This window comes from Pangasianodon hypophthalmus, chromosome 20, assembly GCF_027358585.1.
Source record: "Pangasianodon hypophthalmus isolate fPanHyp1 chromosome 20, fPanHyp1.pri, whole genome shotgun sequence".
In the NCBI taxonomy this organism is placed as follows: domain Eukaryota; kingdom Metazoa; phylum Chordata; class Actinopteri; order Siluriformes; family Pangasiidae; genus Pangasianodon; species Pangasianodon hypophthalmus.
The window spans coordinates 2,998,409-3,021,360 of NC_069729.1; the positions used below are offsets into that span (position 1 = coordinate 2,998,409).

Below are 22,952 nucleotides of genomic sequence, written 5' to 3' on the forward strand. Positions count from 1 at the left end.
TAGATCACACTTTCTCTGTGGCCGCCTTCATGCTCTCCCTCATATCAGATGATTAAATGAAAGTGCATTGAAGTGGGATGAGCGAGCGCAGACGTGAGTAACCACAGCAGGCGGCGAGCTTTATTGTGAAAAGCAGCAGGGTTATTTTTCACCCCCGCCGCTGAAAGTCTGCTTCCTAATTGAATACGCAGCCTGAATGAGCAACGGCGATAAAGGAAATGCGCTGTATAGAGGGGTGCGTAAATTAACGATCCACTCGTGATGTATGTGTGCGGTCCACAATGCTGGAACGTCTAGTAGTTGTTGGGAATTGACTATTGGTTTCGCCAAACTCAGCGTTATGATTCAATTTATCAAGAATGCAAGCGCTGAAGGGTATAATTGAGTTTGTGATGGAACTTTAGTGATTTCATTGTGAGGATTTTGCACGTTGGCAGAACAAAACAACGTGGTGGCATAAATTCATAAGAATTAAAACAACTTTTATGCTTTTTAACAATATCTAACATAGTCAGTTGTATGAAAATCAACAAGGAAATATCCAAGTCTCCCCTTTATTCAGTCTTCCCTGCATGCTGTAGCCTCGTACCTAAGAGCTGCTGCTGTAATCATAAGCACTGATGCTCATACAGTTTGTGCAAGAGTAAAGATTTATAACCCTGATATCCGTCGCCCCCAGAACAGGACGGCTTCCCTTTTGAGTCTGGTTCCTCTCAACGTTTCTTCCTCACCTTCGTCACCTCTGGTTTGTTCATTAGGGATTTAAATATAACACTACATCCACATTTCTGTAAAGCTGCTTTGTGACAATGTGTACTGGTTAGAGTGCTATACAGATGAAATGAAATTGAACAAGGAAAAAAACTTCCACAATTTCGCCTCTAAATGTATTCAGCCTCGTCGAGCAGTTGCTTCTGTCATTGTGCACTGAAGCTACGCAGCTAATGTAGCTAACAAGTCATGATTGTCTGACATAAAATACATTATATGCCTCAGACAGCATCCAGTTGTTCAAGTAGATGTGGCTGATGTGGTTTAGGACACAGCCTGTATCTGAATTCACTCTATATTCACTATTTTCACCACAGCGCTGTTGAACTGTTGATTTTTCTAGAACAGCAGCTCTGACTGTAGTCCAGCTGCCAGTCACAGGTTTACATTAATGTGCTCGTTCTAATACGTTATCGTTTCTATAGTAACAACTTGCACATAATCTAAGGCTACTAATACTGCATGACGAGCTGCATCTTTTTGTCTCATTAACTTCAAGAGAGAGAAAAAGGAGAGACTGGTGAGGAAGCGACTGTTTATAGCTGCTATAACGTCAGTACAGGAAGCTGTTTGTGACTAAATGGAAAATGTTTGAGTTGTAACACAATCCTGAAGTGATGTACAGTAGATGATCATATACTTCCAATGTGAACTTTAATTTAACTTGCATTGCTTGGTTGCTAATTAGCCTTGTAGCTCCAGCGCAAAACTAAAGAAACAAAAGCCACACACCAAACTTGACTTGGCTGATCGACTTATTTGGCTAATTGGAAAATTGTATAAATTGAATTATTGGACAAATCATTGCTTTAAACTCTAGTCAGTACTGATGAGATTGGAGCTTTAAAAATGACCAAAAATGGCAAGTTTAAAATCATTTTCATGCTTTGGAGAAAGCTGTTGTTCCTTCCCTTAAACCAGGGTGTCCAAAGTCTGTGGCTTCTTTATCAGAATGTATGATAAGCGGCCCTCCGGCCAACACGATGCCATTTTTCCTTTTACCTGATGGTGGCTGCGGACTGTGTTAACACTGTTAGCTAAAATGTACAAAAAGCACACAGTTAACAGTGAGATGGAGAGATTTCAAAAGGGCTGGAAACCAAGAAGCATCGAAAACCTTTCATGAATTCCTGAAACAGTCCTTAATTTAATTTAATAAAGAATTTAAATTATGATGACGTTAGTTTGGCCAGTTACTTTTGGTCCCTGAAACAGCGGGGACCACAGAGAAAAAGGACTTTCCTACACTGTTCACCTGATTTGGATGTAAATCCCCTCAAATTAAAGTCTGCATAATCATTATTTAATTTCAACAATTTATACACACTTTTGGGGCGTCCCAAAAGTCTCTGTACAGAGAGAAAATTAACACTTTTTTAGCAAAATGTCTTCCAAAATCTTTCATACTTAGTTTATATTATATATATTTTTTCAGGTAGCCTTTTGACAAAAGAAGAACGTATTGATATCATTCTCATGGCTGGATTGGGAAGCTGTCACAAGGTTGTGACGGACTTTAACAGGAAACATGCCGGACACATCACACACACAACACTGCTGCCAAACTTATTAACTAATTCAAAAAGACTGGAAGTGTTGAAGACCAACCGAGAAGTGGACGTCCACTTTTGGGACGCCCTGTACATGATCAGACCTCTGAAATTTTAATGAGGTATAATCTGGCTCCTATTGAACAAGGTTTGGACGCCCCTGCCTTAAATCCTTAAAGACATCCCAGCATGATAAAATATATTAACGGATTACAGAATTGTACAGACAAATGAAGAGAAGCACAAAATGTAAGAAACTCTTGTTGCTCTCTTTAATTCTGATCAGATTCTGACCAGAGCACGCATGTGTGTGTGTGTGTGTGTGTGTGTGTGTGTGTGTGTGTGTGTGTGTGTGTGTGTGTGTGTATCTAACAACACTACTGTAATTCCGCATCTGCCACTCATCATTTCTACCTTTTTTTTATTTTTTAAATTTTTTTTTTTAAACCATCTTTCTAGCATAGAGTGTATGTGATAGTCACACACTAGCACTATCAGGTCTATGACTATTCCCAGACTCGAAGACAGAGTAGAGGACAGGGTTCGTTCTTCCATCAGTCAAGCCCGTACATTAGCACGTTATTAGCACATTAGCTGAGTAGCTGAATAGCAGACGCAACCTGTATTGAAGCAGAATTGCAAAATATCTACATATTACATACCACTTTTATTTTAAAGTCATTAATTCAGTGGGCTTTCTGTTTGTTTTTTTGCGTACCGTCCTTTTTTTTTTTTTTTTTTTAAGGAAAGATGAACGTCGTATCCCGTAGACATCCCATAAGGAAACACGAGCACAGTCACACACTCTCCTGAACCATGTGAACACTGCTTTAGCATATAAGATCATACAACTTCTCTTTTTTTTATATGTATATGTAGATATATACACACATATGTACAGAATACGAATAAAGGCTCCCACAAAGTACATCGAGCATGCTGACGGAGAAAAAAGAGACCGCACTGGGGTTTGACCTACGACCCTGGATGTGTGTTAATGTGCTGTGGTTGTGGTTGTTTGCCGGCTCTGTGAGGGTCCTGAAGTTACACGCTCCTGAAATCCAGACGAAGCAAGCATGCCAGGACAGATTGACTCCAGACTCCGATAATAATCAGTAGGACAAGAGGCAGGCGTGACGTCTCTAATCCATTTGTTCCGTTATAGTCACTGATCCAAAGCGTCCATTTTGCTGGAGAAACATCTTCATATGAGGTTATGCAGTGTGTGTGTGTGTGTGTGTGTGAGAGAGAGAGAGAGAGAGATAGAGATAGATAGATATGGGCAATTATGGAGGGAAGAACATGTCAGAGATCAGTCCCGGTTATTTTGAGAAGATGTCCGGATCAGCTCATCCTCTTGTCCCCAAAAAAAAAAAAAAAAAAATCTCCAAAAACAAAACATCCTTGGCAGGTCGTCAGTGTGAGCGTGTTTTACGTCCTCCTTTCACAGCTAATCCGTTTAAACTGCCCTTTGATGGAATGGTTTAGTCCGCTGGGACAGAGGGGACGCTCGAGCGCAGCCGCATGGGAGCTGTGGGTTAAGTCCTAGGATGAATCTGGTGAGAGAGAGAGAGAGAGAGAGAGAGAGAGAGAGAGAGAATGAAATTCAAAAGTAAGCTACCATTTTCCTCATTGACTGTACTCCTTTTATCCACCAAATACCCATAAACACCAGCAGAGACAGACGGAGACAGAGAGATAGAGAGACGGAGGGAGGCGGAGCAAGGCAGAGAGAGATAGATTGAGGGGGAGAAAGAACGAATGACAGAGACAGAGATAAAGAAAGAGAGACAGAGAAAGTCAGATACAGACAGAGGGAGGTGGAGAGAGAGACAGAGACGAAGCGAGCAAGAGAGAGAAAGTGAGAGTCAGATGGAGGTGGAGAGAGAGATTGAGAGAGAGAGAGAGAGAGAGAGAGAGAGAGTGACAGAGGGAGTTGGAGAGAGATAGACAGAAAGACAGAGAGATAGGGCAAGACAGATAGAGAGAGAGACAGATGGAGAGAGAGAAATAGGGAGAGAGAGACAGAGAGAGAAAGAGGGAGAAACAGGGATACAGAGAGAGATATGTAAGTAGATAAATAGAGTAGATGGAGTGATTTGGTGTAAAATATCGCACTGAGACACGTGAAGACGTTTTCACACAGTAACGTATGGTGAGCTTCAGGTTTGCTCACAAATCTCCAGCTAACTGTTTCAAAAAGACAATAAAACATCATCGTGTCGATCAGAATTTTATTTACAGTTAACAAAAAAGCATTTAAACAGAAAAAGAAGCAGAAACCATCAGTACCATATCACTATCATATCACTGAGCATAAATACTGAGCAGAGATTTAATTAGGTTTCATACAACTAAAGACATAAAAATGTAATAAAAAAACACCAAACAAAAAATAATTTACAGTCAAAAGTCCGGATGGCAGAAAGCCTGTTCCACTGTTCTCCATCTTCTCCACGTTGCAGTCCTCATGTTGTAGGGTTGAAGTTCTCATTTCCCTCCAAACCCAAATGTAGCTCATCAGCTAAGACCTGCTCTCTTCATTAGTTTTCAGCTACAAAGCTAATGTAGCTAATCAGTAAGAGGAGTTTCTAGCAGTTTAGCATCCCACAAACCACAGACCTGAATCTTCAAACTCATCCTGCTGCTCAGAGACCTGTGGTGTAAGGGGAATGTTTCACTTCAGGCAGAGCGGTAGATTAGGATAGACTGTTTGCTACCAATATTAACGTGTGTGTGTGTGTGTGTGTGTGTGTGTGATTAGTGTACAGATACAGAAAATCTTTTGAAAAGACCTCAGTTGTGCAGACAAGAACACACACACACACACACACACACACACACACACACACACACACTGCATCCGTCCTCCTTCCTCAGCTCTGCTAACATGTGTAAATGTTTATCATATTATCCACCACTCACACAGGCTTGTAATGTGCTGTATCTGACTCACACACACACACACACACACACACACACACAGCACCACTCACTCTCTCACACACTGATACATCACCACTCAAACACACACTGTCTCTCTCTCAGGGCTGAAGAAGTTGCTGCAGCAGAACCAGTTGTGTGTGTGTGTGTGTGTGTTAGGAAATCTCTGGGTTTTAGCCATGCAGAACTGAGTGAAGCTAATTAAAGTCTGCGGCCTGTGGCTTCGCCCTGAGCATGTGCGCACACACACACACACACACACACACACACACACACACACCACTGACATTTCCTCTGCTGCTGTGTGACGAACAGAAATGCATACAAACTGCAGCTTTAGAGAGAGACGGAGTGAGAGGGATGGGGAAAGAGAGAAATGGGGATAGAGAGACGGACAGAGAGAGCGAGAGGCAGTGAGAGAAAGAGATAGATTTATCTTTTTAAATTTATTTATTTAGTTATTTGCTTGCTTAATATTTTTATTTTTGTCTTTTTTCCCCTTTATCCTGCTTAATGGTTTGGCAACAGTTGTTCATTACGATTCACGCCAAAAAAAGCTGTTTGAGGTTGAATCTGAGAGAGCACGACTGAGAGAGAGAGAGAGAGAGAGAGAGAGAGAGCGTGAAAGAGCGAGACAGACAGAGAAGAGAGAGCAAGCGCAAAGACAGAGAGAAGAAGACAGCAAGAGAGAGACACAGACAGAAAGACAGCAACAGAGAGGGAGGGAGAGTAAGACAGACAGACAGACAGAGTGAGATAGAGAGACAGTGAGAGAGAGAGATCAAGAGAGACAGATAGCAAGATGGAGAGAGAAGCAAAGATGCAGAGCGACAGACAGGGAGAGAGAGAGAGAGGGAGCTGGAGATGTTGAATATAAAAAGTAAAACGTGACAGGGAGAGAAAATGAGAAATCCAGAGAAGTGTTAACATTTTATAACATGTTAAAAAGACAAAGAGTGAGAGAGCTAAAGATGAAAAAAGAGAAAGAGAGACAGATAGATAGAAAGAAATCACAACCTATCATCAGCATTTATTAGATTAGTTTTTATAGTTTTTAGTGTGTTTGACTTTTAACTGGAACTAAATGAGTTTAATCCAAGCATTAATAACTGAAAAAAACAATGTGCCTAGAAATAACGTGAGCTTGGAGCCGAATGTGTTCTGTTGGCAGAGAGTTCAGGAATAAAGCGTTCTGTGTCTGTAATGCGTACACACACACACACACACACACACACACACAGCTTCAATTAACTCAAATGTCAGGACTCAGTTTTTCCTGTAAAGCGTGTGAGTGAAAGCCGCTCACTGGTACAGCGCACTTTCCTACGTCCTTTAGCGTTCCTGTCCCTCACAGCGAGACATCCAGCTGTGCCGCCGTGGCGATTTAGAGCTCGTCCTAAACACCGCAGTCCCACATGTGCCTCGTGCATCCTAAATCAGTGATCACATTAACGCACAATTTTCTTCCACGTCACTGTCTCAGGGTGAAGAACTCAAGGGCAGGAAGTAGGATTTTACCACATCGCTTTTCTCCTCTGCTCCAAGGAAATGTGCAGGAAATGTGACACAACGCGCACACACACACACACACACACACACACACACACAGTCTGAACGTGTCAGAACTGATTTTATATGAATATGACAGGCAGTGAGAAGAAACTGGACAAACTGTCAAAAGAGATGAGCAGTAGCTCTTTGTTTTTTGATGAGACTGACAGGGATATGATCACGTATAAGGCGTGTGAAACAGCTCTATTCCGAGTTCTTCACTTTTGCTCTGAAGAGAATTAAGTGTGGTATTTCCACGGTGTAAAGATGAAGATGCTCGTGAAACCGCAAAACTCTGCTAGATGCCTGAGCCATTTAAGCATTTGAGAGCAGGATGTCTCTTCAGGCAGATTTTTTTAAGAAAAAAAAACAAACAAAAAACAGTTTTTCCCCTTTATTCCATGTCTTTGGCTCATTTTCTGAGCAGATTGTTTTAAAAATCATGTTTTTTTTTTGCATGTAAATAATTTGTTGGCCTAATGAACCAGAGCAGCAGGTAAAAGCAGATGTGAGTGACTGGACGATCACCAGCCTTTCTCTCTCTCTCTCTCTCTCTCTCTCTCTCATTGTGGCCCTCCTCAAACAAAAGGCCTTCCTTGTCAAGGAGGGCTCCCTCTCTGAAAGACACAAAGAAAAAGAAGAGAGAAAAAAGAAGAGCGTCAGGCACTCACTCGCTTTGGCTGGATCTGTACGTACATGCCAATTAAAAAGGCACAAAAAAAAAAAATCTGCGCATATGAGCATGCAAGCATCTAAAGAAAGAGGAACATGATGTGGATTTTCGTCTCTTTAGAGCAAAATGAAGTCTGCAAATGAGCTGTGTGTGTGTGTGTGTGTGTGTGTGTGTGTGTGTGTGTGTTTAGTGGCAGTGACGGCACTAATTCATAGAGGGAAAACTTTGGATCAGTATCCCGAATACAGGAATAGAAAAAATCTGATTCATTCTCCAATAAAGATTAAATCCAGATTAAGATCCAGTCTCTGGATTAAATCCCATATTAAGACCCTAATTAAAAATGGCAAAGATTAATTTTACAATTAAATGTGGGAAAACACCTGGCATTAAAGTAAAAGATTAAATTCCTGAGTAAACTCCACGTGAAAGGCAAATGAAAGGAATAACTCCAGATTAAAGGCAGCATTTAATACTAATATAAAATCTAATTTAAAGACAATTAGTCTCTGGATTAAAAACTCCAGATTAAACATATTCAGATTAAAGGAACAACTTCTGCTTAAATCCTGGATAGTTTAAAGGCAGAGATTAAATTTGAGATTAAACCCAAGATTATAACTTTAGATCGATCTTATTTGGGACACTACATTCACAATACAAGTTCTGCTAGGGTAGTAAAGAACAGAGAACACACGCGCGCGCACACGCACACGCACACACACACACACACACACACACACACACACACACACACACACACAGGTTCTTAAGGGCACTTCGCTTTGCTCAGAGGATTTAGCAATCAAACATAAGAGACAAGATCAAGAACCTGAAGAACTTACATTTGACTTATTCTGCTCAGTGTGAGTGTGTGTGTGTGTGTGTGTGTGTGTGTGTGTGAGTGAGTGCGTGCCTTTTGATTATAAATCCTAGTGATGGGAAGAATATACTTCAGAAAGAAATCTATTTGTAGTTTGCCTCCTTCACTACACACACACACACGCACGCACACACACACACACACACACACTCTGGGTGAGTAATTATGATTTGTACAGTGTGTATTGGGGTTAATGAGAGGTGATGCTCAGTAAGCAGTTGGTCTCACATGGCTGAGGTTATAAAAACAGAGATGGACACTGACCTTGTGCTGAGGGTTCTGCGCCGGTTCTCCTGCAGCTGCTCTCGAGCTAAAAAGGGGAATACGGCTGTGTGTTCTGTAAGAAGAGGCACGAGAGAAAACACAGCCACAGTTTACACACACACACGCACACACACACACCTCCACACACAAAGCTTGTTATGATAATGAATACACTGTTAAAGTGCCCGTGAAATGACATGAGGCTCTGGATTTTCATGTGGTCATGAGCACACCCTGGTCTTACACACACCCTGCTCTTACACACACACCCTGCTCTTACACACACACCCTGGTCTTACACACACCCTGCTCTTACACACACCCTGTTCTTACACACACACCCTGCTCTTACACACACCCTGTTCATACACACGCCCTGTTCTTACACACACCCTGTTCATACACACACCCTGGTCTTACACACACCCTGCTCTTACACACACACCCTGCTCTTACACACACCCTGCTCTTACACACACCCTGGTCTTACACACACCCTGTTCATACACACACCCTGTTCTTACACACACCCTGCTCTTACACACACCCTGCTCTTACACACACACACGCCCTGCTCTTACACACACCCTGCTCTTACACACGCCCTGTTCATACACACACCCTGCTCTTACACACACCCTGTTCATACACACACCCTGTTCTTACACACACCCTGGTCTTACACACACCCTGCTCTTACACACACCCTGCTCTTACACACACACCCTGGTCTTACACACACCCTGTTCTTACACACACCCTGCTCTTACACACGCCCTGATCTTACACACACCCTGTTCATACACACACCCTGCTCTTACACACACACCCTGTTCGTACACACACCCTGCTCTTACACACACCCTGTTCATACACACGCCCTGCTCTTACACACGCCCTGATCTTACACACACACCCTGCTCTCACACACACCCTGTTCATACACACACCCTGTTCATACACACGCCCTGCTCTTACACACGCCCTGCTCTTACACACGCCCTGCTCTTACACACACCCTGTTCATACACACGCCCTGCTCTTACACACGCCCTGTTCATACACACGCCCTGCTCTTACACACGCCCTGCTCTTACACACGCCCTGTTCATACACACGCCCTGTTCTTACACACGCCCTGTTCATACACACGCCCTGTTCTTACACACACCCTGATCTTACACACACCCTGCTCTTACACACACCCTGTTCATACACACACCCTGATCTTACACACGCCCTGCTCTTACACACGCCCTGTTCATACACACGCCCTGCTCTTACACACGCCCTGCTCTTACACACGCCCTGTTCATACACACGCCCTGTTCTTACACACGCCCTGTTCATACACACACCCTGTTCTTACACACACCCTGTTCTTACACACGCCCTGGTCTTACACACGCCCTGGTCTTACACACGCCCTGTTCTTACACACACCCTGCTCTTACACACACACCCTGCTCTTACACACACACGCCCTGATCTTACACACACCCTGTTCTTACACACACCCTGCTCTTACACACGCCCTGCTCTTACACACGCCCTGCTCTTACACACACCCTGTTCATACACACACCCTGCTCTTACACACACCCTGTTCATACACACGCCCTGCTCTTACACACACCCTGTTCATACACACGCCCTGCTCTTACACACACCCTGCTCTTACACACACCCTGTTCATACACACACCCTGTTCATACACACACCCTGGTCTTACACACGCCCTGGTCTTACACACACCCTGGTCTTACACACACCCTGCTCTTACACACACCCTGTTCATACACACGCCCTGCTCTTACACACGCCCTGTTCATACACACGCCCTGCTCTTACACACGCCCTGATCTTACACACACCCTGTTCTTACACACACCCTGCTCTTACACACACACCCTGCTCTTACACACACCCTGCTCTTACACACACACGCCCTGCTCTTACACACACCCTGCTCTTACACACACCCTGCTCTTACACACGCCCTGTTCATACACACGCCCTGCTCTTACACACACCCTGCTCTTACACACACCCTGCTCTTACACACACCCTGTTCATACACACACCCTGCTCTTACACACGCCCTGTTCATACACACGCCCTGCTCTTACACACGCCCTGTTCATACACACGCCCTGCTCTTACACACGCCCTGCTCTTACACACGCCCTGATCATACACACACCCTGATCTTACACACACCCTGATCATACACACACCCTGATCTTACACACACCCTGCTCTTACACACACCCTGTTCATACACACGCCCTGTTCATACACACGCCCTGTTCTTACACACGCCCTGCTCTTACACACACCCTGTTCATACACACACCCTGCTCTTACACACACCCTGTTCATACACACACCCTGCTCTTACACACACCCTGCTCTTACACAAGCCCTGCTCTTACACACACCCTGTTCTTACACACACCCTGTTCATACACACACCCTGATCTTACACACGCCCTGCTCTTACACACGCCCTGCTCATACACACACCCTGCTCTTACACACGCCCTGCTCTTACACACACCCTGTGTGTTAGTCTTGTTCATATCTGTAGTTCATTAGTGTGTGTATTTAGATGTATTTATTCTCTGTATTTAATATAATGTCCTGTGTTTTTTCAGCTACTGTAGTGTTACATTTATAACTGGGGATCAGTAACATCCATCCAGTCCAAAATGACGTGTGTGTGAAAAGTACGTATATGTCTAAATGTTTTCATGTAAACTGGAATACACGTGTTCATAAAGCCAAGACACGTGTGAAAAGCACTGGAACACCACATTTGATTTCACGGCCACTTTAACAACCTGCACACTTCAGTGGAAATACGGTGTATAAATGATGTAATCAGTCTTGTGTTTCTACACATGCAACAATATTACATTTTACATATTCAATATACATCAGTCATATGATTTCTTCAAATGTTATACAGGTTCATGATATTACAGCACTATGTATTAACATGAATGCATTGGTACTATAATTAATGGCACCCCCCCAGTCCCACAGATGCACATGGTGCTTCTTCAGATGTATCCAAAATGAGAAGTTTTGTTAAAGGACAGACTTTATGCCAGGAGCACAAACACAGCTGAGTAATTCAGCCTACGTAGGCAGCCTCATCTGGAGTAGGGTGTAGGGGTAGTGAGGTTATTAATGTAATAATATTGTACATGTAGAATGTGGTGATGTTTCTGTGCTACAGTAAATAATGAGGAGAAATCTTACCTGTGGAAAGTGGAGAATGATCCGGACTCGTCGCGGCTCAGTTTAGCTGGGTTTAAAAACGTTTAATCAGCCCACAGGAAACACTGACAACATGTGCAGGGGAACAAACCCCCCGCTAACCTGTGTCTCGCTACCTGTTAGTCTGTCTGCCTGTCTGTCTGTCTGTCTGTCTGTCTGCCTGCCTGCCTGTTACATTGTCTGTCTGCCTGCCTGTGTCTCTATCTGTCTGTCTACCTGTCACTTTGTCTGTCTGTCTGTGTCTCTGGCTGTCTGTCTGCCTGTGTGCCTGTCTGTCTGTCCATGTCTCTGTCTACCTGTCACTTTGTCTATCTGTGTCTCTGTCTGACTGTCTGTCTGTCTACCTGTCACTTTGTCTGTCTGCCTGCCTCTGTCTCTGCCTACTTGTGTCTCTGTCTGTCTGCCTGTCTGTCACTTTGTCTGTCTATCTGCCTGTGTGCTTGTCTGTCTGTCCATGTCTCTGTCTACCTGTCACTTTGTTTGTCTGTGTCTCTGTCTGTCTGTGTCTCTGTCTGCCTATCTATCTCGCTCATTCAGGCTGTTTGTCTCTGTCATTATCTCTCTGCCTGTCTGTCTCTGTCTGCCTACATCAATGTCTGTGTGCCTGTCTGTCTATTTCTCTCTGCCTGTCCATCTGTCTGTCTTTTTTGTCTCTGTCTTTGTCTCTCTGTCTGTCTGTCTCATTCTCTGTCTCTCTTTCTATCTGCCTGTTTCTCTCTCTGTCTGTCTCTGTCTTTTTCTGTCTGCATCAATGCCTGTCTGTCTTTCTCTCTTGGTCTGTCTCTGTCTGTCTTTCTCTCTCTTTCTGTCTGGCTGTCTGTCTCTCTTCTTCCCATCATCTTTTTTCTTGCCTAACCAAAGTGTAATTTTCCTTCTTTCTTTCTTTTCTCTGCCCTCACCTATTACTTTTCTGTCTAACAGGAGTCTGTCTGTCTGTCTTTATTAACCAGTGTGCAGTAAAAAGCAGTGTATGAGCAGCAGTGGTATTTTGTTTATGAGGTGTTTATGATGTTTTTATGATGTTATAAAACTAAAGTCAGTTTATTAAGCATATTTCATTCCAGACACATTTTTCTTTTTTCAGTATGAAAAGTAAACCTGCATGATTTAAAGCTCCTGTGTCTCTGTGGCTTTAACTGTTCCACTTTTACTGAGCCACATAAATACGTCACCTAGTTTTCACTGCATTGACAAAAGACAAAATTGACAGCTCTTTTTGGCACTTATAAACTGTGAACACTTTAGCAGCACATTACAGCACACACACACACACACACACACACACACACACACACACACACACACACACAATTACACACTAAACTGTGGAGAAATTCAGTGTGACATGTTGAATGATCGAAAATATATGTAACTACCAAAGTCTTTGTGACTGTACATATGTGTGTGTGTGTGTGTGGATGTGTGTGTGTGTTTGCGCGTGTGTGCGTATGTGTGTGTGTGTGTGTGTGGGTCTCAGAGTTCTCACCCTGGTGGTTTTGATTTTGTTCCCGGAGGAACACATCCAGCCCGAGTTATCTGGCAGCGTCTTGCACTCTTCTCCTTCCAAACATGGCTCCATCTCACACCACCACTTCCCGATCACAATGGAGGCTGCACAGGACACACACACACACACACACACACACACACAATAAGGTGAGACTTTCTCTATTGAGAAGGCTATGATAAGAACTGTGAACTTGTACAATCAAACTGATGTGTGAAGATTCACCTAAAAGCAGAACCTCCATATCCGAACAGAAGCTTCAACACGTCGAGGACATTTCGTCCTCAGTTTGTAAACCGAGTTTCAAATGTGCAGAAATGTGCCTGATGTGTTAGAACATTTTTCCTGCTGTGAAAATGCGACTCTATGTTAAACTTTTGATAGACCTCGAGCCCCGCCCTACTTCCTCTGCCCTCCAATCACTGCAGTTTGTTCCCTCAAAACTTTACACCAAGAGTTTCTCGTACATTCTCAGATTTTGAATTAGATAATAGTTACAGTCTAAAGATGTGCTGCATACCTGGAGGACTCACAAAAGCAAACACTTAATAAAATGTCAAGTTTTTTAGCTTGAGTAGTAATTAGCTGTTCTCTCTCTCTCTCTCTCTCTCTCTCTCTCTTTAAAAAAAAAGCAGTTTATTATTTTACTGAGAAACTGGAAAGCTTTCCACTCCTCTATCCTGAAGACTTCCCCCTGCTGGGAAACTTTACAAAACACAGTGTCTGTTACAAAGTGCTTACACTGAGACTCCTATTTAAATAAATGTTAAATAAATCTCTCCTAACTTCACCAAATCAATGCTTAGGCTATACATTTTTGTTTGTTAAACAATATGTTTGTTAAATTTGTTTAGATTTGAGAATTCAATGCTGCTGAGCTGTAACACACCGTAATGTGAGTGGCATCATCATTAATTATAATGCCATGTGCTGTACTGCACAACCGTTATAACTGATAATGACCTGTCACTAATTGTTAATATTTAATTACAAAATTATTAAAACGTTATAATAATAATAATAATAATGTCATCGCTGAGAGCTTTAAGGTTTTTAAGTGAGATGTAAGACCCTATTAATATATTTTTTTTTTTTTTTTTTTACACACTGAGTACTGCAGACTGCAGTTTGTTGAAAGACAGATAAACTGTGAAAGACAGAAAATTCTCCATCACACTGTAAACATTCAGACTTCTGCAACATCTCCAGCTCTCTGAAAGCTTTGTGTCATAGCGCAGCTTCTCAAAACTCCCGTTTCACACAGATTACACACTCAAACAGAGAACAAAACCTTCTGAATACAGCATGAACATTTCTGTAACACATGTTCTTGCTGCTTACTAAACACACACACACACACACACACACACACACAAGATGATCACTACACTATACATGGAAGGCAAACTTGTTGCAATCTTAAGCAAAGAAATCATAGTGTATTGTTTTGACCCATCACTAGATCTGTAATCTTCATCTTCACACAGGATATTCATTTTTATTTTTTAGTTAAGCCTCCATCACATAAGTAAGGTCTAATCTTAAATGACTGCCTGTTCACTATACATGCTTACTAGGGATTAGAAACGTTAATAAAAATGAAAAAGGAAGAAATTTTTTAATTGACCGTAATCGGAAACACAAGCAAATCACTCCAAACTGTTCCAGATCGTTAGAAAACGTTATTAAGTGCTTAATTTTCACCCTTCCAGCGTGATTTCAGAAAGTTTCAATAGACTTGCGTTAGGTGACTAAAATTAGAATGTGGGATATTGGATTTTAAATGTTCCAGTATTATAAAAATGTGAATAGGATCTGCACATTAGCTCTCTGTTGTTGCTGCTGTTGTAAAAGCTCTAATCACTGCTGTGTTTCTTTGGAGAGGCAAAAAAACCAAGGACTTAAAGCTCAGAATTAACAATAATTGCTTTATTACTCAGCTAACAATGTAAAGCACTGATAATGTCAGCTTCAGAAAGCCTGCTAGTGTTTTTTTTCTCTGTATTTAATTGAATAAACTTGTATGTGAGCACACATCGTTTAGCATACCAGGCTCCTTTACAACTAACACTACAGTGAAGCACTTCAGAACAGAATCTAGGTGCTTAAATAAATAAATGCCCTTTGATTCTGTTTCCTCCCACCTCTCTTTTATAGGAGCTCTTCTTTTCCTCACTTCAGAGACGAACCCAGACGAACACATTGCGATTCTGAGAGAGCGTGACTCGGCTTTGAAGGTTAAATGTCTAGAGCGAGTCGCTTCCTTCACACTTCTCCTCTGATCTCTGCTCCTAGCTTTACAAGGTAACAATCAATCAGCGTAAAAAAAAAATGCTGGATTAAAGAGTCGAGTCAAGAGTCAGACTGAGGAACGCGGCAGTGTTCTGCTGCTTTACATCTACACACACAACATCCTGATAGAAACGTGCGGCTGCCTGGGAAAACCCTTGACGAGGTGCAGTTTTGACATTTTCTGATGTATACAGCTCTGAATACGACATGTACGCATGGATTTAGTTTTCATTAAATATGAAATACGATCTAAAAATGATAAACATGGCCATGAAAACTGTCTGTCTTTGTAACAGCCTTTATGCACCGCCTACAAACTGGCTCCGCCTTAAATGTATATATATTATTAGATTATTTTATTATAAACTAGATAGATTTAAACATCAATAACTCTGTTCCCATCTCCATATTAACTTATTTCAATTCAACAACCTGATTAATATCGTGAGCTTAAATGATAATATGATGCAGTCACAGACATTGCCTAGTTCTCTCGTACCTTAAAGAAGCCGTATGTCACTTTTTACAGCTACAATAAAAACACTGGCATTACCGAGCCTCCTGTCCATCTGCTGACCCCCAAATGCTCTGTTGAAACTATGCATGTCTCACGGATGGCCTTTTAGCGAAACAATGATATGCTGAACAGCTCTGTCTTAGGGCAGAGCTCATTTCTGGGCCAGAAAAAAGTTAAACAGAAGCTAGAAATGAAGAAATTAGCCCAATCAAGTGCATTGCAATATGGAGCTGCTAGCTTTTCCTAAGGTATCTTTTATAAAATTCAACATTAATAAATGTCTAGAAATGTTTAAACTTTACAAACTGCACCTTTAACCAACACTGTTTGCTGTACTACTGTATGTGTGTGTTTAATTTTAACATAAAGTTGCCGGTTTTGAGACGGAGCCGCTGGTCCAAGTCCATAACATTTCACTCTGTGCTGCATTAGTGGATTACTATTAGGATTCCATCATCCGTGTCTTTTTATTCCACTACAGCTTTTATAATAATTACTACATTTTTAATGTCTTCTTCTTCTTCTTCTTTCAGCTGCTCCGTTAGGGGTCGCCACAGCGGCTCATCCGTCTCCATCACTACATTTTTAATGTAATATTTAATAAAATGGAAAAATATAGAGCAATTATATTTGCAATATCAGCACACTGGACATTTATGGATACTGAAAAATCTAACGGAATAATACGCTTTTATACAAATTAGCAGAAAAAATTGGATTTTGATTTGTCGCCGTTGCACTTCTGTCGTAAATGAGAGATTGCCTCTCAATTTGTCTCTCACTCATGTGGGTCACTTTTCATGCTGCCTTATTTTGGCTGAAGTGATCTTGAGATAATGCACTTTTCATACGAGTTTTCCAGGCCAAGAAGAATAGCTTTGCTTCTCTTCTCTCTCTCTCTCTCTCTCTCTCTCTCTCTCTCTCTCTCTCTCTCTCTCTCTCTCTCTCTCTCTCTCTCTCTCTCTCTCTCTCTCTCTCTCTCTCTCTCTCTCTCTCTCTCTCTCTCTCTCTCTCTGAGAAGCCCATAACCTCTCAAACCCGGCTCAATTCCCTTCTCAATCCCACTGCAGGATCTTACAACAATGACTTCATACCATCCAGGTTTAGAGATAATCACCACCGCAGAGACATCAGCACTCGACCATTATTCATCCTGCACTTCATGTTCCCCTTCTCCCTCCATCCCACATGAGCTCAGAGCGAGGAGAGGTGGAGAGATGATGCTGAGGAGTGAGGAGAGGCTGAGCGATGATGCTGAGGAGAGATGGAGGGATGATGCTGAGGAGGGAGGAGGGGTGGAGGTATGATGCTGAGGAGTGAGCAGAGATAGAGAGATGATGCTGAGGAGAGATGGAGGAATGATGATGAGAGGTGGGAGGGATGATGATGAAGAGAGATGAACAGATGATGCTGAGGAGAGATAGAGGGATGATGCAGAGGAAAGATGAACGGATGATGCTGAGGAGAGATGGAGGGATGATGCTGAGGAGAGATGGAGGGATGATGCTGAGGAGAGATGGAGGGATGATGATGAGAGGTGGGAGGGATGGTGCTGAGGAGGGAGGAGAGATTGAGGGATGATGCTGAGGAGAGATGAACGGATGATGCAGAGAAGAGATGGTGGGATGATGCTGAGGAGAGATGGAGGGATGATGCTGAGGAGGGAGGAGAGATGAAGGGATGATGATGAGGAGGGAGGAGAGATGGAGGGATGATGATGAGGAGGGAGGAGAGATGGAGGGATGATGCTGAGGAGGGAGCAGAGATAGAGAGATGATGCTGAGGAGGGAGGAGAGATGGAGGGATGATGCTGAGGAGGGAGCAGAGATAGAGAGATGATGCTGAGGAGGGAGGAGAGATGGAGGGATGATGCTGAGGAGGGAGCAGATTTAGAGAGATGATGCTGAGGAGGGAGGAGAGATAGAGGGATGATGCTGAGGAGGGAGGAGAGATGGAGGGATGATGCTGAGGAGGGAGCAGATTTAGAGAGATGATGCTGAGGAGGGAGGAGAGATGGAGGGATGATGCTGAGGAGGGAGGAGAGATGAAGGGATGATGCTGAGTAGGGAGAAGTGATGGAGGGATGATGCTGAGAAGGGAGGAGAGATGAAGGGATGATGCTGAGTAGGGAGAAGTGATGGAGGGATGATGCTGAGAAGGGAGGAGTAGTGGAGGGATGATGATGCGCTCTGCAGCACGAACTTCATTGCACAGCAAACACACCTCACACTGAACTCTTTCACTCTCTTCCTCTCTCTTCCTCTTGCTTCATTTCTCCAACTGTCCTTCTTTCTCTTTCCATCACTTTATCTCCATCTCTCCAGCTATCTCTCTCTCTCTCTCTTTCCATCTCTTGCTCTCTCTGTTTTTCTCTCTCTCTTTTTGCATGTCTCCATCTCTCATTCTCTCTATCTTTCTTTCTATATTTCACTCTCTCTCCATTTCTATAGCTGTCTCTCTTTCCATCACTTGCTCTTTCTGTTTTTTGCTCTCTCTGTCTCCATGTCTCTCATGGTCTTTCTCTATTTTACCCCCTCTCTCCATTTATCCATCTCTCTCTCTCTCTCTCTCTCTCTCTGTCTCTCTGTCAGAAGGCGTTAGTCGAGTGTGTGAGGGGGTCACATGGGTATTCACACTCTCACTACAGCTTGTTCTCTTTGTTGCTACATGCTGTAGGTAATGAAAGTACAACAATTAGCATGAATCTTCAACAATTACAGGGAAGACAAATCTGACATGACAAAATCCACGCTCACGCATTTCTCACTCGGTTTTACTCACAAAGCCGAATCACAGCTCCCTCTAATCTCATACTGTGGATTTTCTAAATGAAAAAAAAAACCTCTAACAAAACTTGACATAAAATCAACAAAATACATCAGAGACCTGCTAGAGACTCAGAGTATGCTCTTCTAACAAAAACAAAGCTCTAGAACCATTAAGAACTCCTTAAAAGATCCACGTAGACTCCTAAAACATAGCGTTCCCCTTTCAGAAAAGGCTCAGAGCTTTGAACACTTTACCCATAATCCCCTGAGGAAGCCATTTTTCTAACAGTGAACAGTGCAGAACAATTCTTGATTACTTTCCTGTAGCAGCACATCCCGAAGTGTATTATTACACAATGAGCTGTTACTATAGAAACGATGACGTATTAGATCAAGCATTAATATAAACCTGTGATTTGAAGCTGCACTAATGTCAAAGCAGCTGTTACAGAAAATTCCAACCAATCAGATTCAAGAATTCAACACACTGCGGTATAATGCAATATTTTCGGACATGCCTGGTCTGTCTTTCTAAAGTACGTATTTGCTAAGAGATGACGTAAAACCGCCGTATCACGTTATACAACCACCAGAAGAGAGAAAATGGTTTTATAACTCAAAGCAACAACTCTTGATGAAATCTTCTCCTCCATAACTGCTGCTTTATTCCATATTTACTATTTTGCAGCTCTGAGAGAAGACACCTTGTGCAAACAGGTTTTTCATTACCGGTTTGAGCGGACACGTACTCAAGTGCTTTAACGTCGAATTGTCGATTCGAAATTGAAAAAGTAATACCGATGACGGAAAAAAAAAGAGACAGGAATCAACCCAGTGGGAATGGGAGAGCGCTGGAGTGACGGGGAAGAAGAACTCAGATTAAAAGTGTGCCACAGTGCCAGAGGTGTGAAATATGAGGTGTTGTTTGCGTGGAAGATGAACGACGCCCACGGTCTCACGCTGATGTCGATGAGGCTCATGCTGTGTGAGATGAAAACGCGTGCAGTAAACAAGCACTTGTGGTCATGTGATCGGGGTTTATGGGTGACATGACGAGCGTCAGCGAGAGCTCAGGCTATAAAGATAAGGTTATTATGTCTGTGAATGAGGGGAGGAAGAGAAGGAGGACGCGCCTATACAAGACTAGCATCCTGGATTGATGCGTAATATGAGCTCCGATTTGTCGTTTGTATTTGTTTGGTTTTGCTTTCATTTGCCAGTGATTTGTTTTTGCTTCTTCCTTTTCTTCTCATAATTATCTTCAGTGTGGGAAGTCAAACACTACAAACTCATACGTTCATTCATTCACACCACGTTAATGACTAACATCTGCTACCGACCCAATTAGTGCACTTGTCTATGAATTATGCATTACTGCCCTAATGGTTTAATCACTTTTTTACTTACATAATAAAAGAACGATTTTATTCTTTTATAAGAATCGTGTTTGAGAAATTAAATATCCTTTCATTCAGACAAAACGAGATGAGGTCTCGGTAGCAGACTTTGAGATGTTACTCTGGTGCTAAGGAGCCTGCCTGAATGTGACGATGCAGCCAAGAGTAAATGTTTCTGTGGTCCGAGGCAGAAGTCTTTGACCTATCTTGGCAGATGTACTTTCCTCTCTCTCTCTCTCTCTCTCTCTCTCTCTCTCTCTCTCTCTCTCTGATGGACAGTCATGTGTTCAAAACATGGGTCCTGAGGTCAGTGCTCCTCCTCCGAGAGCATTATCTGTCTGGCTCTTGGCCAGATCCTGTCCGAATGACCTTCTAAGCCTGGAGACGAGCCACGTTCCTTTGTTTCCATGTCCCTCCAACACTTTCTTGGCCACCAGACCCCCCTCCTTCTGGGTCACCTGCTATCATAAAGTCATAACATCAGCAACTCCGCATCATCCAGTTTTCCATAGTGTCACTGTCCTCCCACCCCCCCCGGATAGAGAGAGAGAGAGAGAGAGAGAGAGAGAGAAAATGGATTATTGGAGCAGGTCAGGACTCATGGGGGTTTCAGAGCTGCATGGCCCAGTCAGCATTCTTTGTGGCGCTGCGACATTGGACTGGTTGCAGTTGAGGAAATGTTATGAATGAGCAACGTTCACGTTCCAGGCAAGAAAGTGCCCCAAAATCATTCTTGCTCATCATTCAGCTGTGATTCTTCACACCAAAGGAACAATGAATTTTAAAAAAAAGTCAAAGAGAATGAAAACTGACCCAGCCAGGATGGGATCAGTGCTTTAATCTGTCCAATGACCCTGCTGGATTTTAGGAGTTAGGGGGTTCACCCCTAAATTATCACTGGCCACACTGAACCTGATGGGATTAGTATGAATGCATATATATCAGAGTTGATCTGCGAGACTACACTGTATTATACAAAATGCAATAATAAATGTCCATTTTCATTCCAGCAGCAAAGTGTAGAACATATCTGGTGCCCATGCAGGTCATCTCTGCATAAAAAAATATAAAAAATAAAGCAAGTGAGCCAACACAAACCCATAAATTAAGACAAATAAAACTAATCATTCTATTATGAAGAAAGAAATGGCGCAAAAGGGGGTTTGCAAACATTTACACACAACTTTGCTAAAGATTGATAAATGAGGCCCAGTATTGGTTAATAGAAATAAATTATCAGCTATAGGCTTATTAGTATTTCACAAAAGCACTTTTGTCTGCTGTATAACCTTATTTAGGAATATATTTCTACAGATTACTTTAATAAACAGTCAATTTATTCACTGGTTTGGCATTTATGACTTTTCTGTTGTATACCTCATATTTACAACATAATAGTTTCGTGTTACTCTAAATGCCTACATGTCTTCACGTTCGTTAATCTTGGCCATGCCTGTCAAAATATTCTGGATCTACCGCCACTGTCATTTACTCTTAATTCCTCTTAGCAGTCTATACCTCTTACCTGTGTCAGTCACAATTCGAAAGGGTTTAAGTCAGTTCGTTTACGCTCTCACACCACCAGATCATAAAAATGTATTACAAATGAAAAAATTAATTTTGTTTTTTAAAATATAGTTTTTTAAATGTACACTATATCCGAGCTGGATACTAAGCTGGAAAGCTGGATACTAAAAGATACACACGCATTTTACTCTAATGTTAAGTGAACCTTCCTAAAACCTACAATGGGAAATGAAGAGAGACCTTGGGGCATGTTTGGTATCATTTTTATCCTTATTTCATGGGAAAAAGCCCCACCTAAAAGGACGTAATCTTGTTAGCATGGCCAGAATGCATAGTAGAGGTGAAAAGAGAAAAACGGAAACAAGGACAGAAGGATAGGAGGAAATAAATAATGATGAATGAATGAATGGTTTGGAGTTTAAAACTTTAACAACCACCTTTCTAGTTTGATTTTGTTATCTTGCTAACAGCTATATAAATTCTTGTTTTCGTGTGTTCTGATTTGAGTCTAGATCAGTATGGAAAGGAAACTCTGTGTAGAGAGGCAGAAGTCACAGGGACGCTCTCCTGGAAGTGCCGTGCTCACTGAAGTCTCCATCACTGTGCCCTGACAGAGTCACCTTGTCGATGAGTCTGATTAGTTGTGGATTTATGCTCATGTTCTGAGTCACTAAGCGTGAAGTAAAGACGTAATGTGAACACCGGACACACACCTGAAGCAACAACAGGCTGGGTAATTAAACATTGATCCTAATGATGGACAACGTGTGGGTGGGTAATGAGGTCACGCTGCTGGGTGAAAGCTTGCTTTACGCCGAGTGATGTCATGATATCAGCTCAACCAATAGCAGCGGCTTATTCGGGGGGAATCTGACTGCAAAGTAAATCACTCTTATTTTACAACGTTATTGTTTCTGTAATCACAGCTTGCACTGAGACTTGTACGGCAGACGCACCACGAAAAAAAAACATGTGTAATGATTGATATGCTGAAGTTTTCGGTTAATATATTTACATTTATGGG

General features: G+C 42.4%; 1 protein-coding gene and 1 long non-coding RNA gene across 7 annotated transcripts in view; one reads left to right on the forward strand and one right to left on the reverse strand.

The window, feature by feature from the left end:
* The window catches only part of LOC113539486 (uncharacterized), a 30,435-nt gene extending 14,300 nt beyond the window's left edge, over positions 1-16,135 (forward strand). Inside the window, exon 3 of the long non-coding RNA XR_003403928.3 lies at positions 15,585-16,135. This is a non-coding gene — a long non-coding RNA (uncharacterized LOC113539486). The remainder of the gene's footprint in view (positions 1-15,584) is intronic.
* tafa1 (TAFA chemokine like family member 1) overlaps positions 2,667-22,952 on the reverse strand; it is a 161,844-nt gene continuing 141,558 nt past the window's right edge. For 2 of the 6 annotated variants that reach the window (XM_034313976.2, XM_053227090.1), the window contains exons 4-6: positions 13,407-13,531; positions 8,636-8,708; positions 2,667-3,877 (exon numbers count right to left, since the gene is read on the reverse strand). In XM_034313976.2, coding sequence (XP_034169867.1) covers positions 8,682-8,708; positions 13,407-13,531 — 152 coding nt within the window. In that variant the 3' untranslated portion in view covers positions 2,667-3,877; positions 8,636-8,681. Of the gene's footprint in view, positions 3,878-5,188; positions 7,433-8,635; positions 8,709-11,204; positions 11,949-13,406; positions 13,532-22,952 lie in introns of those variants that run through there. The other 4 variants (XR_004580173.2, XM_034313977.2, XM_034313978.2 and 1 more) reach the window with 4 other exon arrangements.